Source organism: the organism of the source record quoted next, unplaced genomic scaffold (assembly GCF_019419815.1).
Source record: "Pyrus x bretschneideri cultivar Hongxiangsu unplaced genomic scaffold, Pyrus_bretschneideri_v1 Contig32, whole genome shotgun sequence".
NCBI lineage: Eukaryota > Viridiplantae > Streptophyta > Magnoliopsida > Rosales > Rosaceae > Pyrus > Pyrus x bretschneideri.
The window spans coordinates 5,369,163-5,394,428 of NW_025999635.1; the positions used below are offsets into that span (position 1 = coordinate 5,369,163).

The following is a 25,266-nucleotide window of genomic DNA, read 5'->3' on the forward strand; positions in this document are numbered from 1 at the left end:
GGGCATCGGATGTGTTATGTGTGGGTGGTCCTAAGGATGATTGAGAAGAAGGGGTGGGCCCCATTTTTAATCTTTAATTTTGTTTAATAATTTTTATTAATTAAACCTTTTTTTTAATGTTTATTCACATTGTGAAAATTGGCATCCACCTTAACAAAAATGTGACTATGTTTTTAATATGTCATCACTTAACGGTTAATTTAACAAATGATATGATGAAGGTATGATATTGCAACTAAATCAAATGACTGTGTATTAAATTGTAATATTTCAAAGATAAGGTATGAGTTTGAAATAGTACCCAAACACCAAAATAACAAACATTTGGTTAGATGGATAACTGGTGCTTATTGCATGTTTCATGAAGCACTTCAAGTGCTTTTCTAGAATTCACTTGCATATCTACTAAGAAATAGTTTTAAAAATTTTCATTAGAAATACTTTTAGCAATTTTAAAAACACCTTCAAGCGATTCCTTAAAAACACCTTCGAACAATTCATAAATTGTTTTGAATTCGAGTGCTTTTTGTGATGATTCTTCTTTAAGAAATATTTTAAAGCTAACATGAAAGACCACTTAATTATTGATTGGCTTTTTAGCCAAAATAATTCTTAAGATTGACATAACTCCTCACTTTGGTCCCAAAGGTTTAAAAGCGATAAACTGGTCCCTGAGTTTGTCCATCGTCAATCATTTTAGTCATTTCATGCAAAATCTCCATTAAATAAGAAATATAACAAAAATGCCCTTAATTTTTGTCAGATCATTCTTTAAGTTCAACTTTAATATGGATATGATCAATATGGTGTCAAAGACATAAAGTGTTGATTATTTTAAGACAAACTTTTGCCCGCCTGGCCATACATGTATTTTTTTTTAACAAACGATATTATTTATACTAAGGAGAGGGTGTGGGCATATCCTCACAAGAGCCAACAATAATGTGGTTCAAACTCACCTTTAACGAAAATTGAACTTAAAACTTCTCACTTATAAGTGAAAGAGGAATTATAAGGATGGGAGTAAAGGGCCTTGCAAGGGAGGAATTCTTCTGGGTTTGGATCAGACCATGTGTCCTTACGGATCAAAAAGACTCAAAAACCACACTCTACCCCCACAACTTGATTTTGTTAGGTTCATTCATTCGGCCTCATTTTGTGTATCACTCCCTCTCAAAGCACACCTATGGCTCACCACAGTCGATGGCCTTACACAAGAACCTTTTCATGGAATGGCTCTATGTATGTGGATAACAAATATGTAGTCCGATAAATGAACACTAAATTTTGACTTATTTTACAGGAGTAATGTTGGGGAAACCACATATTTATACCATATTGGGGTACCATTGTATGAGACAAGTAATGCATGATGTATACAATCGTCTAATAAAATAAATTCATTCGTTGACATGATATGTACACTTCACTTGCCACATCAAATAATATACAAATTTATTTGTTCACGTATTGACATATATGACCACTGAAAAGCAGATGGATTTAGGTCATACACGATTACCACTCCTTTCGGACCTAAAGGAGGCTAGTTGGGAATTACACCTTACTTATGGCCACAATCAAGTAGTTCACATTTTACACTATCGAACCTAGAGCATTACCACATCAATGTCAGTGACCAAAATTAAGTTTACCCGTGAATGGTGAAGCGAACTAACTTGTATTTGGAATAGTGAATGAACAAAATGAGATCAACATTGTTAATTTTTCATAGATTAATGATAATTAAGCCTCCGAAAAAACAAACTCCCAACTACAGATCAGGACCATTTCCTCTAAGTAGAAAAGAACAACAAAACATTTTCGGATCCAAATAAAAAATAAAAAATAAATAATCCCGACAAACCAAAGCACCAAATTAAATACTTCTATTCAACTAGTCATTATTCATCCCAACAAATAACAATCAAGCATATCTCTTGGGATACTCCACAACAAACTTCCCATCTTTCCCCCGCTGATCTGCACCGGCATTGACATTCCACGGATTACATGCATCGCGAGTTGCAGTCATCTGATATGGAGCAACATCGTTGGACAACCATTGTTGAACATAGAATATGGATTTCGAACATGCAGTGTTAGGCGCCGTGGCAGTAACCTCCACATGGTCGCAGTACCACCCGGCGTGTGCACCAAACCCGTTGGAGGTGAGCGTGAGCCGGCACACTGGTGCATCCATGCATGGACCACGTACGCTAAACACGTCCAGGTTGCCACGCTCAAAGTAGTCGTAGTGTGGCCCCATTAGGCCCCATGACCTAAGATCCGGCACCCATACAGACCGGCCGGAGAAATCACCGAGGGTCATGCTTATCTTTGAGTCTGTGCCTGCCTTGATGATCGATCCCGTCTTTACATAAATTGTGTACACACATTTGTCCTGCACATACATACATACATATACATACATACATATATATATATATATAATTCATACTGTGTGTAGGATAGAGGGGTTAACGACAACGATTAGCTGAACGTTATAAGTAGGTAATTAGCACTCACATAAGGATTTCCAGCTGCTGTAGAGAAGAAGAGGGCGATCGCCATAAGGGTCTCCGTGAAGCGGAAACTTGTCATTTTTTCCTTCTACTTGTTTAGATGCAGAGATCTGCGAGTGTAAGATTGAGGAACACAGAAAGAGGTGGATCACTACCAGTTTACTCGGCTACTGTAAATGTACATCTATATATAGGGATGTTGTTATGGTAGAAAAAGTAAAATACATGAACATATATCGCCTTTTATTTCTTTCAAAGCATACATAGCTAAATTAGCCGGTCTAAGCGAGATATCGCTTATCAATAGGGTTAAGATCCTTAAAAGTTGTTTTACAGACAGTACACAAAGGAGACAATATGGTACACCACCTAAAGAGTGACTGCCAATTTCTTAGTTTCTTCACCAACACGAAATAATAAATTCGATGATACACCTGCTGTTGGTTATACCACGTCGGTGTTAACGATTATGACTTTAAATAAGATTACCCCACTCTAACTAATACTGAAACCTTTTGTGATAAAACCTCACACTTAATAGATTGGACATATGGTAATTATCAAGTTGGGGACAGTCAAAAAAAAGCCTTTGGCATACCAAAATACCGTTCAATCTTTATCAATTAGGAGTCATAGTTTAATTACAACTTGTAACGCCAATAAGTTGTGAAGAACCTAAACTTAAAGCTCATTGAGAAAAAAGATAACATTTATCTTTTTTTTACAAGGTGGTATGTCACCGTCTTATGATGTCCGTTGTTGCATGCAGGTTCAAAAGCCAAACGACAAGCCGGCATCAATGAAGCCGGTGAACCTACGATGAGGACATCCTAAAACGGCTTGTCGTTTGGCTTGTGTTCATCAGCGGCAAACATGCAAAACATAAATGTATGTCGTTTCTTCTATTATGCTTTGCATAAACAAAACAAAGGAAGAGAATTGAAAATTTGAAATGTTGCAGAATACAGGTGGTTTGATGCTTACCAACTGAGAGCAATGCATCCTCATTCCTCATAGATTTTTCGCTTTTTTTAATCGTTGGCTTTTGGCTTTTGGTTTTTGGGTTTTTGATCTATGATTCATCACTTTTAGTACAGAGGGAGAGAGATGGAGGAGTAGGGGTGCCAAAATGGGGGTTAGGGTTGATTTTGGTTCCTGAAATCGTGCCATGGTCAGATCCGCCCCTCCATCTTCGCTGCTCTTCATAAATGGAGCTCTTGCAAGTCAGGATGCCAAACCTCCTGATCTTGGTGCCGACACACTCACAAGTAAATTTTTTCACCTTCTGTCTTGAATTTCATCTCCGATGATAGTACATTAGGGAAAAATAGAAGATGACTGTCACATGTATGTATTCACTGAGTAGAAGCCTCGAGATCGAAGACGACGCCAAGTTCTCAAATCCAAGATGAAAAGGTATAATCCACGCTTCTGCAAGTATATATGCATGAAGTCATTGTGAAACATGTGGTAAATTCTTAGTAGAGCTTTGATAAGAGTTATTTATCACTAATAGATTGTCTTGCAGCACCTCCTTTTCTACTTGTGCTACAAGTACAGGGAATCATGACTCAATTTTGAATCTCTGTGCAGGTGCATTTTAGCCACATCACCGACAACTACTACTGCACTTTAGGTACAATTAAACAACCATCATTCTCCAATTCATGTGAAAAACTCATGAGATTGTATATAGCTGGGATACGTCATTTTGTTTGACATAGGCTTTTAATGTAAATTCAATAGAATGTAGATGTAACTAAAAGACTTATTTTATCATATAGATTCAGCTGCTTTGATTGGTTTATAAATAATTTAAAAATTAGTGTGTTAAATTGTGGTTATGGATTCAAAACTCGCAACGGAGTGCGCATGCATTTTTACTAAAGATAATACTTGGGTATTCTCTGAGAAGTACCCAATATGCACACTATCTTATGTGGCACAATAAAATAAAGACACTTGGCAAAACTTAATCTTCAAATTCTTAACCAATTATTTAGCCAAACATTCACTATTGTGTTAGCCAAACGCCTATCTTCATTCACACCAAGTACACTGAGATCTTAGATCATCTCCAACTGAACTAACCCTCTGGTCCTTCAAGATATTAATATTTTAATGAACAATACATGATCATATTTGCCTCCATCTCCAACCGAAGCCCAATGGGCCATATAGATCGTTTTAGCCCTGTCACAAAAAAACAACATTAACTTAAATTTAAAAATATAACAACTTAAATTTAATATCCATAATCAACATCATCTTCATCATTCGCCAGTGTAGGAGTATAGTCAGAGATAAACAACTGCCATCGGGTCATAATATATATATATATATTTTCATATCAAAATAGGCCTTACTCATTGGAGTGTAATTCGAAGTGTTCCTTCCCATATTTTTATCATCCATCTCTTCTTGTTATTGTTTGGCTCGTTCTTTATGCCTACGGTTCATTTCTTCCGCAGCAATGGCATATTGCTCTGCCATTAATTGCAAGGAGACCGTCACTTCCTGTTGAGCGGCGTAATCATCATTTGCCTTGCCCTTTTCCTTCAAACTTCGGGCCTTGTTTCGTCCCATTGCCCTAGGAATGGAACCTTCACCCGAAGACAAATTTTCTTCCCTTATTTGTTGAATGGTAGGAGATCCATCTTCATCCATATCTGCAGCTGAGGATGCAGTTCCGAACACCGGCGTAGGAGTTACTCTATGTTGAGGTGGATCTTCAAATAACACTCAATTTTTACAAATTTCCCAACAACCGTGAAACTGAAAGGGTTTTGAGATGCCCTTCATATACAATTCATCCGCTTGGCGTACCTAAAAAATATAATTACAAAAATTAAAGGAAATTAATTTATGAAATTAAATGTATTTACAAAAATTAAAGGAAAGTAATTCATGAAATTAAATGAAATATAATTAAATATATTTACAAAAATTAAAGGAAAGTAAATTCATGAAATTAAATGTAATATAATTAAATATTTAAAATAAATTTTGAAAACACTTACTTCATCGCAGTAGTTAGCGCTACTTTCATGTCTACTTGCAACTGCTAACAGTGCTTGATGTCATTTGTTCAAATTTGGGTGAAGATGTTTTTTCCATCTGAAGAACAACTCTCGTGGTTTCAGACATTCAGTGGAGTGGTGCCTTCGTAGAACTCCAAGTATTTTTTGGACACACAAGTCTAAAAACCTTCACTTGTTAGAGAACCCCCCCTCACACTATCTTCCGACACCCATCTATAAGCCCTGCAAAAAGCTTCATCTTCTTTTCGGGTCCAAACCCTACCTTTTATTGCTGACGAGGGCATTTGAAAATGATTAAAATAATTGAAGGAAATATTTTTGAAAGTGGTAAGAAAATATGAGAATTGAAATGGTGAAAAATTTGTGAGAAATGATGAATGAGTGATTTAGGTATTTAGAGGAAAAAATTAGAATTTTTAATAATTTAAAAAAAAAGGCAAAAAAAACCAAATAAAATCAATTTTGAATCCAACGATAAATGACATCAGGTAGCCGTTGGATTCAAAAATTTGTTTAAGAATTCTTGTTAGATATAACCGATAGGATTAATAAAAATGTTGTTTGTTATATCTAACAACAAGTCTTAAATTCCTAACCCGCCCGAGGGTTGCTTGGTTGGCTCCCTTGGGAGCGGTTGACCCTTTGACCTTTTCAGATTTCGTAGGATCCACAAACCCTCTGCCTTATCCCTCGGTTGTAGATGATTTTCGGGCTATTTTCAGCCCCCTTGGAGATGGCCTAAGCCACTAGCATCAGCGACGGTCCTCTCCCATCGTCATCGCTGCACAATCACCGGCAACGGTCCACTACCACTAGGCACCAACCACAGTCCTCTCCCACCAGGCCACCACCATCGGCCACGGTCGTCTCCCACCACAGATCAGAGCCTTCAGCACCACCATCAGCCACCTTCCCTCGCCGGAACTCATGGCTCCTTCATCGTTGTAAAATCTGGATCTCACGTAAGAGTAGAAAACCGTGAAAACAAGAGCACCCAACCCCACGAGCCATCGTCCTCTCCGTATGAAAATCAAGGAACCCATATTTTTGGATTACCAGATTGGGCTTCTGGAAATGGAATCTTCCACCACAGTTAGATTGCCATGATTTTTTAAGATATGAAAATGAAAGTGTTTGTCTGATTGTGTGCTATGGCGAGGAAGAGGGTGAGTGTTTGGCTACGGGAATAAAGGACATTTGGTTAAGTGTTTGGAAGATTTAAAAAAGGACAGGTGTCGTTATTTTATTATTCGTTGTACTGTTGGTTGATTTGTTTTTTTTTTTCTGAAGGCTGAGGCATCCCACGCTCCGGAAGGCAATATGAATCCCTAATCGGAGCGGGAGCGGCAGCGGCCGCCTTCAATTTCTTCTGATTTTCCCTGAAAATAAAATAAAATAAAATACTAAAAATTCTTGCTGTGGAGTTAGAATCTATGGATCGAGGTACGTTTTCTTATTGAAGCTATTTGGTTTTTGATGAAATTCTACTGTCTTAGAATCGATAAATCAATTTGTTTAGTTTGTGTTCAATTAGGGTTTTATAGCTTTAACTTGATATCTGTTTAGTTTGTGAACTGGTACATGCTGATCAAAGAATATAGGAACGTCGGTCTAATTCTTCATCATCAGCTCGGCTGACTAGTGTTTTTTTTCTTTTGGTTCATGTCAGATTGGGCTGCGTTGCCGAGAGAGATTTTAAATTTAGTTGTAGAGAGACTGGAGACACCAAAAGAATTTAGCTTTGTTTGCAGGTCATGGCGTTCGGCTGCAAAGGATATACAGACCCATTGTGCCGTCACGACAGCCCCTATGATCTTGATTTCTGCTGATGCAGAGAAAGATGAGTGGCATTTATACAATCCGGTGGATGACAAGGTTCTTAAAACCCAATTGAATTTGCGAAGGCAACGATTCTGTGGGTCGTCAAAAGGATGGTTAATTGTTGTGGATGAGAAACGTGTTGTGTCGCTGATAAATCCATTCCTTTTTGGTGTTGGAGGGAGAAGAGATCATGAAAAGTCAATAATTCGCCTTCCTCCGGTAAGCCCTGCAGATTTGAATCAGCTTCATCATGGATTTTTTTTGGTCTACGAGGCTACAATTTCAGAAGATCCAATACTAAATGCCGACAACTGCATTGTTATGGTCATGTTTGCGAAATTGGCTTTTATTCGACTTAACAAAGACAGTAATTGGACTTATTTCCCTGAAACGGAAACGGTTGAGCGAAGAAGGTTTTTTATCGTTCAAGTTCTTAAAGTTGAAGACAGATTCTATCTTGTTGATCATTTCCGTCAACTCTATTCTTTTGATGTTACTACTCAGTCTGTGTCACCTGTGAAAAAAGTGGTTTTTCGCGAATATGTGCTCGATGTGGACTATATGCGCAAGGAATATCTTGTGGTTTGTAATGAGAAAACAATACTGATGGTTCGAAGGTACATGGCGCGTTATGACTATCATGGGACAAAGACAAAAAGATTCAAAGTCTCTGAACTAAATATCAGCAAGGGTGAGTGGACGGAGAAGAACACTTTAGGTGACGTTGCTTTGTTTCTGGGAAAAAGCTCTTCAATATCTGTTTGTGCTTCAGAGTCGGGATATCGAGCAAATTGCATATACTTCATTCATGATCATCCTGCGTTTGGACCAAGTAGAGCTTTTGATTATGGCATCTACAGCGTCGAGGAACGGAGGCTTTTAGAAAATCCGTTCCACAGAGATGCTGGGACTCTGATGAGCAAGACCGATGTACCTCCGATATGGATTCTACCGACATATAATTTGTAGAGTACTATGCTTTGGTTTTGTTTGAGATATGGATCTGGGACATATATTATGGGGTTCCCTCATGGTCCTGCAAGCCTATGAATATATACTATGTTGAAGTTGATGTGATACAATGAGTTTCTTGGGTACCTGGTAATATGAATCAGTCTTCTACTCATATCATAACACGTAAATGGATACACAGATAATCTTGTGTGACGGTGTTATGGTCATCGTCGACACTTTTCTGATGTCTTTGGACGTTACCAACTTTTCGATTCCTTGGCCAAGGCTGTCGTTGTAGTCTGTCGACGGCTGTGTTCCCATCACTTTCTCAACTCTCTTCTGTTGGCTGCGTCATTAAGTAAGCTGCCCTACACGCATGAGTCTCGGGCTAAAACCTTTCTTGTTACCGTAGAAAGAAACTGAAATTTGTGACACCCCAGCTGCTTCAGAATGGCATTTTGATCTAGATTCTTGGTTTTTGAATTTCTTAAACCAAACATCTAAGAACTTATTTGGTACTCTACTTGAATCTAATTTTTTAAACTCAAAAACAATTTTCAAGTTTTAGACCTTAAAAACTTGTTTAGTATGACTATTTTAAAGAATTGAATTCAACTTTTTAAATTCAAAAATAATTTTCAAGTTTTCGGCCTTAAAAACTTGTTTGGTAGGATTATTTTCAAAAACTGAATTTAAAACTAACTCAAAAATATAATTTGTTATCTAAAATAAAATAAAAAAGAGTTTTTAGAGTTTTTAAACTTAAAAACTTTTTTTTTTCTTTTCTCTCCCTTCTTTCATCTCACTCCAATTTTATCTCTCTTTTTTTCTTTCTCTTTTCTCATTTTTTTTTCTTTTTTTACACATTTTTCATCTCTCATCCAATCCACTCTTTTCATTTTTTCTCTCACTCATATTCCTCTATATCTTGTCCGATCTTCTCTCTTTTTTCTCTTTCCTTTAATCATCTCTTACTTTCTTTCCTCCTCTCTCCTCTTTTTCCATCTCATGCGACCCTCTCATTTTAGATCTCTTTGTTTAGTTTAAGTCGTAAAATATAAAAATTTTAAATCGTAAACCAATCAAGTTTTTGAGTCTCAAAAAAAATTGTTTTCAATAAATGTTCTTAAAAAATGTTTTGAGAAATGATAAAAAATTTCAAATAAGATACCAAATAGGCTCTTAGGCTTTTAGAGATTTTTATTTTTATTTTTAACAAATTATATTATCAACACTAAAAGGGTGGGGGGTGGATTTTGTCTCATAATAGACTAGCAATAAAATGGTTCAAATTCGCCTTATCTATTTGTTCTCAGGCTAAACACTTCTTCCTACCAAGGGAAGAAACTGAAGTTCTCTTCAATTCCAACGGCCTTCCCCAATTCGTGTTTCTGGAACTTGAATCGTTGGAAAATTTGTAAGAGTTGGAAGTTGAAGATGCAATTCCAAAGCTTAGCATTTTCAAATTGTCAACTGCAAGCGGTTAAGGAGGCTCCCCATCCAAAATTGAGTTCCATGAGACAAATCGGAAAAAATTTTGCGGTTTAAAGAGTAAAGTAATGATTTTTTAATTACAGAAACAAAGTTAGAATAAAATCGAATTTGAAAGTCGTAGTTAAAAGTAAGCATTCATAAAAAAGACACATATCATTGCCTTATTATACGAAATATTAATCATATTACCCACACTCACACGTGTGTGACAAAATTTAGCCTCCTTTTGATTTTCTCACTTGGACAAAACCAATCTTTATCCGAGTCCAAAACGGCATACCAGCAATTTTAGAATAAAGCCAGCAAAAAACCTAATTTTTGGACTATAGTGCAAAATCCCTAATCATGATGTATACCTAGATACAGTTATTTCTATACCCGCCAATTTCCTATAATTATAAAGTAGCCCTATAAAGTATACCCCATATATATTTAGCTCCCGCTGCTAGATGGATCCAACGGTCCAAAATCAACCCTCCATAGAAGTGCTAGGAGTTCCCACAGCCATCCACCATTTCTCTCCGTTCCACGTAGAAGCAGGAGAGGCGCACCGCCTCTGCTGATCATCACCGTTTCTTGCAGTTTCGTCCACCTCCACCTCCTCCTCCTCCTTCACCATCTGTGCATTAATTTCCACACAAAATAATGTAATTAGTTTAATTTAATTAGATAATTAGGGCTGAGGAAATGATCAATTAAGAAGGAGAAGGGGGCGAGAGACGTACACGTGGCAGAAGATGGTGATGTCTTCTGTGGTAGGTGGTGAGGGTAGTGATAGCTTCACAGCTGGTTTGGGGATTAGGGTTAGGGTTTGGTGCTGTTGTTGCAGGGAGCTCGTTGAGGTTTATGAGTAGGGTTTTACTGATGGTGACGGTAGTGGAACTCTGGGTCTCTGGGGCCAGGACAGGTGGAGGAGCGACAATAGGAGTTGAAGAGGGTATTGTGGTCACATTGCACAATGTGGTGGTGGTCACGGGGCGCCGCTCAGCCACCGGCTTCACAGGGGGAGTGGTGGGGCTGATGAGGGGGCTGGGGGCGAAGGAGAAGGATGAGGGTGGGGTGGGGACCACAAAGAGGTCATGTGGTGGGGCCAGAATCTGGGAAGAAGGACTAGGAATGTTGGTGGGGCTGCCCATGTCTGGCCAGAGAAACGTGCCTTGCGGCTTGCATATCCTGAACCCACTCCTCAGCCTCTCTATTTTTGCCGCCTTGCACTCCGCCGCCGCAGCCGCCTTGTCTCCGCCGCTTAGTTTATCTTCTTCTTTCTTCTCACCGGCTGGTTTTGCTTCCGATGGTGGTGGTGCTCCTGAAATTGTGACTGCATCTTCCTTGCCTGATTCGAACATCCTGATTTTCTCCTGCATTAACATTTAAACCTCCGCCAATCAATGCATTCATTAAACGCAATTAAGGCAGACATAATTAAGATAATTAGGGGGTCAATTAATTACCTTAATTCCGGACAAAGATTGAGTAACCTCCATCATTTGTTCTTCTTTTTTGGTCACAAACTCCATCCTTTCTTCATCCATCTTAGCTATCTTCTTCTCTAGCTCTGCACAGGCCTCCTGCAAAAATGATAAAACCCTATCAAGCATTCAGTACAGAACTTAATCAAGATTAAGAAAATATAATCAAACTTAATCATGAACAAAGTCACAACCTTAATCTGGATTAATGAACCGTCACGATCCAAGTCAACACCGGTCAAATTAGAATTTGAAGCGGTCACCATAGCCAAACCAGCATTCCCTTGCTGCTTGGACTCCTTCATCTCCCTGTAAAAATCCAGAGTGTGTCACGAACAGTTAAGAGACTAAATACCATAATTAAGAGACTAAAACGTGTTTAACTACCTTCTAATCTTGTCAATTTCTTCACGGAGCTTCTTAATCTCTCTTGCACAAGTGGGGTCCTGGGTGGGACTATCGCCGGGCTTCCACCCCGGCGGAGGGGTCCAGTAAGGATCTTGAACCCCAGCCTCCTTCCGGATGTGGACCAGATCAGCACTCTCCAGCCAATACTCCATGGCCCCATCGGCGTTGTGCCGCCGCCTAAATCTCTCCGTCCCGCCGGGCGCCACCTTGCCCGCCATGTGTTTGAGTAAATGATCCAGTAACCCCGTGTCTCCAATCAGCCTCCGAGCCTCCGCTCTCAGCGCCGGCCGCCGTATTGGGTTCCCAATCGCCGCCCCTTTCTCCTTCATCACCTTCAACATGTTCTCCTCCGCCAGCTTGTACCTGCAAAAAACCCAAATCAAGTCAAGAACCCACGATTATTAAACCCAAAAATCGACCCAGTTAATATAATTAACAGATTATTAAACCCAATTAATGATATTACTGTATTAATCTCATTCTCACCTTCCTGCTGACCATCTTGCTACTGTGTGTTTAACTTTAGCCAATTTTCTGCTGCTGCGATCAGGAACTGCTACAATATGGTTATTCTGATTCGGAGGCTTTGCTCTGGATTTTGATCGCTTTTGGGTTGGAGATTTGATTTTTCTCTTATTATCGGGACGCTTCCGCTTCCGACTCCGGAGGTTCATCTTCCATGGCAGAACATGAGGAGCAGCTTCTTCCTCTGTCTCCTCACCTTCTTCTTCTTCTTCTTCTTCTTCTTCAATGCCATCGTCTTCGTCTATCACAGTTACTACTTTCTCAGTGAAACCATCATCGCTATCTTCCTCCAGCTCCATTACCTCCTTTCCCTTCTCCGTTTCTTCATCGTCAGAGCCAGAGCTAGGTGACGACTCGTGCCTGCGGAGGTAGCGAATTTGCCGGCGCTTGCCCCACTTCACTATTCCGGCGAACGTGAGCTCGGACCAACACGGACCCTTTTTAGGAACCACGCTGCTAGCAATGGCTCCGCCTCCGCCACTTACTGCTGGGCTCGACAACGTGCTTCTCGGGTTATTCTTCAACGGAGGTTGAACGGCCCAGAAGCTCCAAATGTTGCTCCGATCTACCATCTCCTGAGGTGGGATTCTCCGGTAAAGCACCTCCGACGCTATTTCCGGGGACATCACATACTTCTCGTTGAGCGCCGGAATCTGTTTGGCTTCTGGTTTTAGATACCCCTTTGCGGGAATATGAGCGTGGAGAGAGTGAAGGCTCGGAAACCTCACCGCCACTTTAAACGCTCCCTTCGCACTCACCTGTATACATATCAAACGACCCCAAATAAAAAACTCCATTTGATTGAAACCAACAAAAATAAAAAATAAAAAACTGAAACATATAAACCAGATTCAAGAACAATGGCGAAAATTATCAGTAGGTTTTATGGGTAATGAAAATATGAAATAGTACCATGACGATCCGTACGGCCCTGAGCTGCTCTGGTACTGTTCTTCCATGGAGCTTGGATTGGTCCATTTGGTAGAAACAGCCGACTTTAATGTGCTCGATAGTCTCTGCAAAATACACAAAAGAAACCATCACATCAGGAAAAAAAATGAAAACGAAACGGTAAGGAGATGAAGACAATGTGTTCGATGAAAGTACGTACCGAGCGAAGAAACGGGGGAGGAAGGAGGAGAAGCAGAAGCAGAGGAGAGCAGCGCATGTGTGGCCAAAAAAGTGCTTTTGCATTCTGGCTTTTTTTGGACTTGCTTCTTCTTCTCCACGTACTTGCTCATCCTCTCCAAGAAAATCGAAGGAAAAGCTCACTCTTTTCACACTCCCACAGAGAAATCACCACTCAGTTAAAAACCCAAGCTTCCACCAAAAGCTCACACACTTTCACCGCAGTAGATATTTATAAAGCCTGCGGGATGCAGACCGATTTACCCAAACAACCTTCCAGAATTTACCGCTGGGTAAATTCGATTCTGCATTATTCGGACGTTCATGCGGGTTTGTTTGTCTGCAATCTCATAAATACAGAGATCGCTGCGGACACTCGACGTCGTTTTGCCTCTGCTGAGCTTTGCGTTCTGCTGCATGAACCCGATAATCTCGCGCGCGGCGGCTTCTTCACGCGCGTTTGTCTTGGCGCGTGGGAAACCGGAGGAACAGTGACTTTGAATGATAGGCGTTTTGATTGGTTGCCTAACTGAGTTTTTAACGTGGAGCGTCGGATGTGTTTCTTGGTTGTTGGGGTTGGAATTTCTTGCCCGTTGGATCTGTTTGGGGTGACGTTGGGTTTGGCGCGTAGGCGTTGTGATGGGATGAAAGTTGTTAGCGGGAGGGTAACGGAATGGAGAGAGAGAGAGAGAGAGAGAGAGAGAGAGAGAGAGCGAGAGAGAGAGAGAGAGAGGATTGTTCTTATATGGATATATTGAGGTGGATTGTCCCATACTCCCATGGACCATGAATCATGAGTTATACATAAATTGGTACGTCTAATTTATCAAGTAACGTTTTACGTTGTAATGTTACGTACTATGGCTTAATGCCACAACTCACATTTGTCACATATTGAAAGTTTGCATCTTTACATTAATGTACATTCAGCCATTCAGTACTATAGTCTGTTTGTATTCTTTTTCGTTTAAAAGTAAGAGGTCTTAGGTTTGAATATCGTGGATGTCGAATTCGATATCAAATTAGGCTGCTCATTGTGTTGTTTAGCTGAACTCCTTATTTTTTCTAATGTAAAAATATTAATGTACTAAAAAAAAACATTTGATACCAAGTACAATTTATTTTCCTTGTTCTTGAAATATAGTTGAGAGTGATCCACATTCCGTACAGTACACACGAGATTTGATCGGTCTCCCCTCAACTACCCACGTGTCACAATCATGGCCACCCACGTGTCCATCCTCAAGGGACATTCCCTCCAAAATGATTGGGCCTGCCATTCTTTTGGGCTGAAACAAAACCCTGCAGGTGGCCTTTCTTCATCTGGCCGCTATCTCAGACTGGATACAATTCCGATGTACGACAAATCAAATCGGCAGCGTCAAAACCGAAATGGGTTTACTTCCAATTGGCTTCCAGAACCGCGGTTTAAGTTTAACCCATTTCTTAATCACAAGTCCACCGCCCCACTTCCAGTTGCTGCCAGCTCCAAAATTCACACTTTTTTCACAGATTTCCGGCAACAATTTCATCAATTGTTTACCTTTCAGGACCCAGAGATCATCAGGAGCAGTTAGATCAGTTGCCACTGAAGCAGCAGCATCACCAGCAGCAGCAAAGATGGTCAAAGCCATTCGAATCCACGAACATGGTGGCCCTGAGGTCTCTCTCTCTCTCTCTCTCTCTCTCTCTCTACATATATTGTTTACGAATTGGAATTCTGAGTTGTGCTTTGATTTGTATGAGAAAAACAGAATCAGCCCAATTTAATTAAGAAGCCTCTGAGTTGTTTTTATTGTTTGTAATTTTGACTCGTTGAATTTGAGAATTGCTTCTAATCTGTGCTATGATAATTTATTTGGAAGTGAGCATGCTTGTTGATAGATGATAAGCTTCAATTTATACTGTCTGGTAGAGAGTTTATAGTGCCATATCAAGTGCTTTTCTTATATAATCGTTCACATAAGCGGGCCATTGGACCCGAAAACGATTTATACTCCTTTGATGCTGATTATTCGATATCCATTTCGTTAAAGTTTTGCTTTGGTTATTAGTTTATGCCAATAATTCCCAATCGTTTTTCTTACTTTTGCAATGTGATCATGTTAGGTGTTGAAATGGGAAGATGTGGAAGTAGGGGAGCCAAAGGAGGGCGAGATTCGTGTGAAGAATGAGGCCATCGGGATTAATTTCATTGATGTGTACTACCGCAAAGGCCTTTATAAGGCTGCTACGCTTCCCTACACCCCAGGTTTTGTTTCATTTCATTAAGTTCACTAGTTGAATAAAATTCATTTTTGAGATTATGGAGATGCATTTCAACCAAGATTATCTTGTATCCAAATTTTATTAAAAATTTTGGGTAACCTCTCTGGTGAGTATAAATTTCGACAAATGGTTAGGAATGATTGGGATGAACTTAAAAACAAGAATGCAGAGCATGAAATCAGATAACAGTTCCCACCGATATTTTGATTGTGTATATATACATCTGAAACTTTATCGGGTACTGCAGATGTAGTTACTAGTTACCCTATTTATGTATAAACCAAAACTGATTTCAGGTGTCGAGGCTTGTGGAGTTGTGACAGCTGTGGGACCAGGTCTAACGGGCAGGCAAGTTGGAGATCTTGTAGCCTATGCTGGTCAGCAAATGGGCTCATATGCGGAAGAGCAGATCCTTCCTGCAAACAGAGCTGTGCCTGTTCCTCCTTCCATTGATCCTAAAGTTGCAGCCTCCCTCATGCTTAAGGGTACAACAGCTCAGTTTCTACTACGCCGCTGTTTCAAGGTAGTTTTACACATGTACCCACATCTGCTTTTTTTAATCTCTCTTGAAAATAAATGTGGAATTGCAGAATGTTTTTGTAGAGCTCTTTGTTTCATACACACATTGTTCCTGTCAAGGTGAATATTTGTTACTAATAATACTGGTCACTGCCAGCAAATGTAAATCAGTAAATGAAATTCAGTGTACCGCTAAACCAACTTTAGCTATTGTCCCTGTTTCGGCAACGTAAGCTGAGTTGTTTGTAACCCTTTCATGTGCGAATCATGAGCACTCATAGAAGTTGAGAAGCTTTCTCTCTCTATTAATCTGTTCCTTTAAATATCTGATACAAGGGAAAACTGCCATTCCTTTTCTCTTTCACTTTTTCATTTGTGGTACACTATTTGTTTCCGTTACGATGGACAGTCTACAGAAATAAGAAAAGCATCACAGCTAAGTGTGAAAAGTGAAGTGCTTTGTTAATCTCAACATATCTTCATTCTACAATTGCATGCCTAATGATGGCCATCGTTTTTCCTAATTTTATGAATGTTTTGAAAAATTGAAACCTTTGTTGCTTCTGTTATTAGATCTGACTCGACGTTTGTTATACAGGTCGAACCTGGACACGCAGTCCTTGTTCATGCAGCAGCTGGTGGAGTTGGATCCCTTTTATGCCAGTGGGCTAATGCCCTTGGTGCGACTGTCATTGGGACTGTATCAACTAAAGAAAAGGCAGCTCAGGCCAAGGAGGATGGATGCCACCACGTCATAATATACAAGGAAGAGGACTTTGTCACTCGTGTGAAAGAAATAACATCCAACAATGGGGTTGAAGTTGTCTACGATTCTGTAGGGAAGGATACGTTTGAGGTAAGTTATACTTGTCTTATATTCATAAGCTGTCATGATTTATCCAAACTACTCAACTCCAACATTGACATCATCTAATAGATAAGTAATGTTTTCGACTATGAATTCTTATCGGGAGGTATTGTTTTCAGGGATCATTGGAAGTCTTAAAACTTCGGGGATACATGGTGAGTTTTGGGCAGTCATCAGGTGCGCCTGATCCAGTTCCGTTATCAGCTATTGCCGCGAAATCACTTTTCTTGACTCGGCCTAGCCTCTTTCATTACGCTGTAACTCGAGAGGAATTGTTAGAGGCTGCAGGAGAGGTATTTGCTAATGTTGCATCGGGTATATTGCGGGTTCGAGTGAATCACACCTACTCATTATCTGAAGCAGCACAGGCACACGCAGACCTTGAGAACAGGAAAACATCTGGATCTATTGTTCTTATACCCTAGGTCGGAAGCGAACATATACGAGTTGGTTTGTTCATTTCAAAAGCTTTGCGGTATGTGTGAAGAAAATTATGAATAAGGAACGGAACATCGCCTTCCGGTTCTGAAACTTCTTGTACCTGTTGTGCTCAAAAGACATGCGATGTAATGAACCTCGATTAATTTCCATCGACATAAAAAGGGGTGATTTGTATGAACAAAACTTAGAACTTTACGAATTGAGAACAATATTTTTTTCCTTGTATTGCATATACAGTATACTACATCAAACCGTCGAGGCATGGATAAAAATCCAGCACGATATCCAATAAAATATCACATGCTTTGAAATATGCTTATGATAAGGTCGGACATTAGGTGAAAATTTTTTGGGCCGGAAAATGTGCAAGGTGAATCCAACTACGAGATATCAGATCCAAGTACATCAAATCAGGCCTCTAGTCACCAGTCCTGATGGGTCTCATAAGGAAAAGGAAACTGACAACTTACTCACCAACCCTTATGGCTCTTAAATTATTTTCCTTTATTGTCAAGTCAAATTTAAACGTTTCATCTCTCTTATCACGTGAATGCACATGTTTTTCTCGAGATTGGTAGCGTTACGAGAGTGACATGGAGTTCATGAATTATGAACTTGTGTGCCCCTGAGTTTCTATAAATTAAGGCCATGTAACCACAACATACATTCTTAGAACTTGCTAAGTTGAAATGAGAGATAATCTCTCAGAGGTCAGTAAAGATGAGTGGTAGGGAGGGCGATCTCACAATCTATGTCCATCTTCTCTTCTTCATAAAATTAAGAAGATGACATAACATGAATTCTCTCCCATGCTACTCATTTTTATTGTTGCTGAGAGTCTCTCCCTTTTCCCTTTCATGCCACCCAATTAGAGATTTTGATTTTGATTTCAAACAATTTTCATTTTCTTTTCCAATTTTTGTTTTTTGATGTCTTCGTTAAGATTGATACAATTTTGGTAATGTTTATAACTTCTTCTCTCTCTCTTTTAACAGGTGATGGTTTAGCAAATTCAACTAGATTTGAAGAACTTGACCACATTTCTTAATTTTAATTCTCAGATAATTGCTACTGACACTTCAAAATAGTTATCTTGCACTTTTTTTTCATCTTAATTTTTTAATAAATAGAAGTACCAGATGACCAGAGTTTGCACACAACACCCTTTGACTGCTGCATGGCGCTATTCACCAACACCGTCCGATGAGGAGGCCTCCTTTTTAAATCAACACCACCAAGATCTCCATCTCACTCTTCAAATTAATTGCGACCAAAATGGTAGACTAGTGTTTTACCCATATTAATTAAGTTAATTTTTCCAATTGTTATATGTATGGAGGGTTTGATAAAAATAAATATGTATGGAGGGGAAAATTTTGAAATTACAAATGCTTCACCAATTTCAGATTCGCATTCCACACACCTTGTCATAGGTTCGATTTTTAGCGATAGTGAATCACACGATGGTAGTCAGATGATGACTGAATTGTCTCTACACGATGGTAGTCACACGATGGTAATCCGGTTGAAGGGAAAAAGACTGTTCTGCCAATTTTTAAATTTTTTCTGCAAAAAATTCATTCCCAATCAATCAATCAATACAAAAACCTTAAAAATCCTAATAAATCCAAGATGAGAGAAATACTGATATGATTGGGATTTTGTGATACAACCAAATGCGATAAACAGTGACTGAATGAACTTAAACACCACAGAAGCTTTGAATTAGGATATATATATATATATATATATATATATATATATATTGGTGGAGAAGGCGTTTGCGTGTTTGATAAGTCCTTAGCTTGTTTGAGAATTAACGTGCTAATTTTTTTAAGTGAAACAAAACACAAACAATTAATGTAGTTTTGGTTGATGTCAATTTAAAATATATTGATTAAAGATCTCCTTGCTTCATTTGTCGTAGTTAATATAGAGGTCAAATGAAATTTCAAAAAAAGAATTTTATATGTTATTGGGTCAGCAGCAACCAATGCCCCAGACTCCTCCCTGAACATTCAAAGCTATTGACCATCCTTTTTCTAAACCATCCTCAACGGCTGGAGAACGTACACGTTTTTGAATCCATGCCTATGAATGAGTCAGTCCGACTCTCGTTGAATGTTTGACAATGTTAAGAAGTTGAGAAGATCAAATTTTATGTGGAAAATTTGGCCAAAAACTCTGATATATTCCATACGATGAATGCATGAAAATTCATGCAGAATAATTAAAGCTTTGATTTTTCTTGCTCAAAGATGATAAGGAGCTAGCTAGTCCATCTGTAGAGACAGAACATGAGGACCAGTCATATTCACAACCCCACCTGGAACTGTGAACAGTCCTTCATACGGGTCGTAGGCTCCTGGCTAGGCATATCAAGTAAGTAAATGATTTAATCCACAACTCTAATATGATGGATTTATCCAACATAAATCAACCTTTATATATATATGTAATAAGAATGTATAATTAGAGAATAATATTAATTGTGATTTGATCTCTAGAGATATCAATGGAGTGTTTTATATTGGAAGTAGGATTGTTGGAAACCTTAATTGGATATGATTATGATACTTAACTTGGAAGCTAAGAAAGTAAGTTTGGGTTTCTTTTATGGATGGAAGCCCTAGCTTTTAGCCTATATCAATACCAAGGTTCTAAAAGACGCTAGATGCTAGTCGAACGGCGGGCTAGGGCCTAGCGCCTAGGCGCCTAGGTGGGGGCCTTGGCAGATTAGGCGGATTTAAGTAATTTTGTTATCCATCATATAAATTAATTCAACTTACTACCTAATATGTAAATAAACATTGAATAATATGTTTTTTTTAAAAGAAAAATATATGTGTAAGAAAATATGTAAAATTTTAGCCCTTTTGTATCATTTTCTAAGCCTATAAATTTTTTTGGGCCTTTTTCATTAATAAAATGTAAGGTTGGGCCTTGTATTCCTTGTTTTACCTTTGAATAGAATTGTCCAGTCCATTATAGATGGGCGCAATGGACCCTAACAAAAAACCCAAAGCCATCTAATCCATTTATTATTCTATATTTCCTATTAGAATGAAAGAACCAAGATACTTGTACCAGCCTCCCGATTCCCAATCATTAACTCACATTTTTTCCAAAAAAAACCCTAAGCTGCTTACTGCAAAAACCATTGCCGCCGTCAGCCATATCACCATATCTGTAATTGCAGATCCATACTCTCTCTGTCGTATCATATACAATTGTCACACCGAGAGGGAGACGACGAGACTCGGGGAGAGAAGACTGCGAGGCGCAGAGCACCCAAATTGGCCAGCGTTCGCTTGCTTCTGGGTAGACGGTCATATTTTCCCAGACCGTCCAGCTTCCGTCTAGCCCGCCCAGCATCCGTTTAGGCCGCATAGGCATTCGCCTTACGCTGTCTAATAGTTTTCCCGATTTAGTAAACGATTTTGGGTTAATCGTGGCGGAGCACCGCTGTCTAGCGCCTAGAGCTTTTTTTAGAACACTAATAAATATCGGTCCTTATAAACCCTAGAACACATGACACAAAAGCTTCTCATAGAGCATTGTCATACGGCTAGGAGTTAATAGAAGACTTAGTGTTTTTCTTCTCAGTGCAATACTTTCTATGGCTGCTGCTAAAGCTTCATTAGGTTAAGGTTTGATTTCTTTACGTGCATTAATTACATGCATGAGTTGTCGATGCAAATTTCAACGTCTTCAGTCTTGACGAAAATGTTCCTGCAAAACAATAAACCTTTTTGATCAAAGACCAAAAAGCTCATGAGTCCACGAAGAGTGGGAGGAGGCAGTTTTGGCCAATGGATCCCCAATGGCTAAGTTAGTCTCTCTGATAAGAGTGAGTGCTTAAGGTTTTCTGTGCATAGAAAAGGCGTACCATTTTTTTGTGGATAAATTGGGTATTTACAGGAGAATTGGCCAGCAATTATGGTTGATTTTGGTGAGAATGTTCCCAAGATATTGTGTAAATAATATCTTGAAATTAAAGGTAATTATCCCTAATCAAATATAATTGGGATAATTACTTGATAGGGTTTATCTTCAATTGGGAATGCATTTATGATAGGATTTAGGGATAATCCTATCACTAAGTACCTTCGACTTTTTCCACGTGCAGTGGAGCTCTGAGTAGTCCTAGGATATTGAGTTGCGCTTGGGATGCCCAGCTCATTTAATAAGGGTAGTCTTGTTTTTTTTGGCTAAAAGTACATGTGTCGCCTCCATGATTTTTGACATTATTTTTGGCTCCACATAAGTGTTTTAATTGTACACCCTCAAAGGATAACATAGCAATCATATGCTCTTTTAGTACCTACATAATTCATATCAACCGAGGTGCACAACACGTAGACTTGAGAGACTTCCAAGTTCACAATGAAGTATTCACTCAAATTGATCAGGAAGTAAAACAATAAGTCACCAAAACAATTCTTCTTGGAGGAGGGTTAGTTTGCCCGGGTGATTGATCTGCCATAATGTAATCCTACCTATAGCACTGGTAACCGAAGTCAAGCATACATATGACGATCTTCATGCATGAATAGCCGAGAGGAAAGAAACGGTGGTAGATGATAATGATAAGGGGTGTCACGTCTGGAAGGGTAGGAAGAATGAATGCGCGAGAGGTGCCATGGAGTGAGGAATATCCCTAGTCTCATGTAAGACAACTAAATGCACCTCGAGGTGCTGTCGAGGAACTAGGGTTGAGCACAGAATAGGCAATTGAGCCACTTAATCAACCAACCTTATATATGTATCCATTCGACCAACCGAAATTTTGGCGCTAGTTCTACTGCCTTGACTTTTCAAAGTATTCAAGAAAGACAAACCTCAAAGTACGCCGCGCACGGGGACCGGCCTATAGCTTTCACCAAAGATTGTGCTTGTACGGGTCTCTTACTCGTCCATTCATCTGGAGCATATGGACATTCCAAGAAACACCTTTCCCTTACAAGCCATTCTTGTGCTTAAAAGCTGGCATGGAAGGAGTTTTATGTACTCCCATATCCCTTGTAGATCTCATTGATATGTTACTAACAAGGAATATGCAAGTTTTGGATATCTCCGTATATAGGATCCGTGCCGTTGTGAGATATTTAAATATTTTCCACCAATGCTTTTTTCTCTTCAGTTGTTCCTTGAAAGAGTGCACCGTTTGTCTCTAAAGAGAATTTAGAAAACAAGATAACATAGTAGTTCCTACCCACATGGTCCACTCCCTTAACAGGCTGGACTGGTCCACATGAATCATAGTTAACAGCTACAGTTAAACCACCTGCCTCCTTCGACTGGAGACCAATAGTTGTGTGAAGTATGAGCAATAAGCCTTGTTTGATGATGTGAAGGTAAAAATGTCATTTTATGTTTTCTGAGAGTAAATTCAAATCCCGGAGTCAAAACATTTATTAATATAAAAAATATTTCATGATCTCAAACAAATTACCCCTCAGTCAAATGCTTTTCGCTTTTTGGGAGTGATTTCCAATCACCTTCCTTTTTACCTTTTTTTTTTTTTTACCCAGAAAAAAATAAATGAGAAATTCAATTCTGGTGGTAGCTGCCTACTCAAATTATACAATGGCGTTTGTGTGAAAGAAAGAGGACTTTGTTGCTCGTGTGAAAGAAATAACTTTCGACAATGGTGTTGATGTTGTCTATGATGGAGTAGGGAAGGATACGTTTGGGGTTTAAGTTTTACTTTTCTTATGATCTCCATAAGTGTGTCATGATTTACTCATATGTTGCTGCATATATATGCCTGACCAACTCCAAAATCGACTCAAGTGACTTCTAACTCAGTTGGTTAAGAGCATTCGACATTATCTGATATATAACATTTATTTTGGACTACGAATTCTTACAAATAGATATTGTTTTCAAGGATCGCTGGCAGCGATGAAGACTCGTGGGCACATGGTGAGTTTTGGGCAGTCATCAGGTGAGCCAGATCCAGTTCCCTTTCAAGTGAATTCAATGCGCCATTTCTAATAATTCGCTTGATTAAGATTCCAATACTTTACTTGAAAGAATTTAAGCTAGGGTTGTAAAGATTGATTGCATAAGCTCAACTCAATTGAAGATGAGTGAGGTTTTGACTTTATTATACAAAGATTACAAGATAAATATGTTACAATATAAACATATAGTAGATTACAAGTGAATTCAAATTACAAATATAAACTGATAGAGTTTAAAAAGAGATAGGACTGCGTTGGGTTCTCTATTTGGTGAAGAGTCCTTGAGTTATCCAAACTGACTTTGACTTGGTGAGAGGGACTTAGGTGATTCAAAATGCAGGGATGTGGATTGCTGACCTAGAGTACATGTAAGAATAATAGGTTTATCACGCCTTCGCAAGCTAAGCGGGGGTTGACGAACAGGAAGCTTGGAGAGGAGATAACTGAAACAAGCAGAGGACAACCTTTTGTGAGAAGATCTGCAATCTGATCAGTAGTTGCGACATAGCCAACTTGAATTTCTTTGCGAACAACATTTTCTCGCACATAGTGATAGTCAACTTCAATGTGTCTCATCCTTGCCTGATAAACAGGATTAGAAGCTACTGCAAGTGCACTGATATTGTCGCACCTTAACTTTGGTGGAGAAAGCGAAAGGTGCAGGTCATGAAAGATATGGCAAAACCAAGATAAAGTGGCTGCCATATAGGTATGTTGTCTATACTCGGCCTCCGTGCTTGAGCAAGACACCCCTTGCTGTTTATTGGAGCTCCAAGAGACGAGATCATCTCCAAGGAAAATGCAATAGCCCCTAGTGGAGCGCCGATCATCAGGATCTCCAGTGTAGTCCATATCGGCAAATGTAGTAAGTGTGAGAGGACTAGGTTTATAGACAATACCCTGATCATGAATGGCCTTCAAGTATCAGAATATGCGTTTAACAACAGCCCAATGAGTAGTAGTGGGTGAATGCAAATATTGGCAGACCTAATGGACGGTGAAAGTAATATTAGGTCTTATGAAAAGAAGATATTGGAGAGCACCGGCTATACTTCAAAAATTAGTGCCATCTGACAAAGGTTCTCCGTCATATATACTCAACTTATGGCCAGTTGCAGCGGGAGTGGTGAGAGGCTTTGCATCAGACATTTTGGCCTTCTTTACAAGGTCTAGGATGTACTTGGATTGAGAAAGATACATGGCAATGGATGCCCGTGTAATTTCCATTCCCAAAAAATAATGCAAAGGACCTAGATCCTTCATAGAAAACTTTTGACCAAGCTGTTGAATGAACCGAGATATATGTGATGGATTATTGCCCGTAACAAGGATGTCGTCGACATATGTCAACAAGTAGATAACTATGGATCCATTAAATAAGGTGAATAGTGAAGAATCTGCTACTGAGGCCTGAAACCCAAGTTCTTCAAGATGTTGGGAGAAACATTGAAACCAGGCACAAGGTGCTTGTTTCAAACCATATAATGATTTTTGTAGTCTACAAATATGTGATGGAAACTGAGGATCCACAAAACCTGAAGGTTTGTTGCATATAAACTTCTTCTGCCAAAGAACCATGTAAGAAAGCATTCTGAACATCAAGTTGTCAGATAGGCCAATTGTAGTGAAGTGCAATGAAGAGAATGAGTCTGATTGTTGCATGAGTGACAACTGGACTGAATGTCTCGCTGCAATCTACACTTTCTTGCTGGTGAAAGCCATTTGCGACTAGTCGAGCCTTGTACCGTTGTATGGAACCATCAGAATGTCGTTTGATCCGATATACCCATTTATTTCGAAGAACATTCATGGATGGAAGAAATGGAACCAAGGACC

General features: G+C 39.2%; 4 protein-coding genes across 5 annotated transcripts; 2 read left to right on the top strand and 2 right to left on the bottom strand.

Annotated features, from left to right (window-relative positions):
• Window positions 1–1,487: 1,487 nt before the first annotated feature.
• LOC103932687 (PLAT domain-containing protein 3-like) lies at window positions 1,488–2,604 on the bottom strand. The gene is made up of 2 exons (XM_009342328.3): window positions 2,530–2,604; window positions 1,488–2,404 (listed from the first exon to the last, which is right to left on the bottom strand). The coding sequence occupies exons 1-2, from the start codon at window positions 2,602–2,604 to the stop codon at window positions 1,928–1,930; spliced, it is 552 nt and encodes a 183-aa protein (XP_009340603.2). The 3' UTR covers window positions 1,488–1,927.
• Window positions 2,605–6,203: 3,599 nt separating this feature from the next.
• LOC103932653 lies at window positions 6,204–8,513 on the top strand. 2 transcript variants are annotated; one of them, XM_009342285.3, is made up of 3 exons: window positions 6,207–6,732; window positions 6,857–7,009; window positions 7,236–8,513. In XM_009342285.3, exons 2-3 carry the CDS (start codon window positions 7,000–7,002, stop codon window positions 8,354–8,356), a joined length of 1,131 nt encoding a protein of 376 aa, XP_009340560.1. In that variant the 5' UTR covers window positions 6,207–6,732; window positions 6,857–6,999; the 3' UTR covers window positions 8,357–8,513. The 2 variants fall into 2 exon arrangements, with proteins under 2 accessions (XP_048446409.1, XP_009340560.1); XM_048590452.1 differs by having other exon boundaries at window positions 6,204–7,009; window positions 7,318–8,513.
• Window positions 8,514–10,037: 1,524 nt separating this feature from the next.
• Window positions 10,038–13,686, bottom strand: LOC103963444 (protein DYAD-like). The gene is made up of 8 exons (XM_048590855.1): window positions 13,349–13,686; window positions 13,150–13,253; window positions 12,199–12,995; window positions 11,692–12,075; window positions 11,499–11,613; window positions 11,287–11,403; window positions 10,561–11,193; window positions 10,038–10,454 (listed from the first exon to the last, which is right to left on the bottom strand). The coding sequence occupies exons 1-8, from the start codon at window positions 13,476–13,478 to the stop codon at window positions 10,305–10,307; spliced, it is 2,430 nt and encodes an 809-aa protein (XP_048446812.1). The 5' UTR covers window positions 13,479–13,686; the 3' UTR covers window positions 10,038–10,304.
• An 884-nt stretch (window positions 13,687–14,570) lies between these two features.
• On the top strand, window positions 14,571–17,680 carry LOC103932652 (quinone oxidoreductase). The gene is made up of 6 exons (XM_048590882.1): window positions 14,571–14,791; window positions 14,916–15,027; window positions 15,475–15,616; window positions 15,930–16,156; window positions 16,751–17,008; window positions 17,140–17,680. The coding sequence occupies exons 1-6, from the start codon at window positions 14,586–14,588 to the stop codon at window positions 17,443–17,445; spliced, it is 1,251 nt and encodes a 416-aa protein (XP_048446839.1). The 5' UTR covers window positions 14,571–14,585; the 3' UTR covers window positions 17,446–17,680.
• The last annotated feature ends 7,586 nt before the right edge of the window (window positions 17,681–25,266 follow it).

Coding starts and splice junctions, on each gene's coding strand:
- LOC103932687 (XM_009342328.3), bottom strand. CDS start 2,604: ATGACAAGTTTCCGCTTCACGGAGACCCTTATGGCGATCGCCCTCTTC. Junction 2,405..2,529: donor CAGCAGCTGGAAATCCTTAT/GTGAGTGCTAAT, acceptor ATGTATGTGCAG/GACAAATGTGTGTACACAAT.
- LOC103963444 (XM_048590855.1), bottom strand. CDS start 13,478: ATGAGCAAGTACGTGGAGAAGAAGAAGCAAGTCCAAAAAAAGCCAGAA. Junction 12,996..13,149: donor GGGCCGTACGGATCGTCATG/GTACTATTTCAT, acceptor ATATGTATACAG/GTGAGTGCGAAGGGAGCGTT. Junction 11,614..11,691: donor GAAATTGACAAGATTAGAAG/GTAGTTAAACAC, acceptor GGATTTTTACAG/GGAGATGAAGGAGTCCAAGC.
- LOC103932652 (XM_048590882.1), top strand. CDS start 14,586: ATGGCCACCCACGTGTCCATCCTCAAGGGACATTCCCTCCAAAATGAT. Junction 14,792..14,915: donor AATTGGCTTCCAGAACCGCG/GTTTAAGTTTAA, acceptor TTTACCTTTCAG/GACCCAGAGATCATCAGGAG. Junction 15,617..15,929: donor TACGCTTCCCTACACCCCAG/GTTTTGTTTCAT, acceptor AACTGATTTCAG/GTGTCGAGGCTTGTGGAGTT.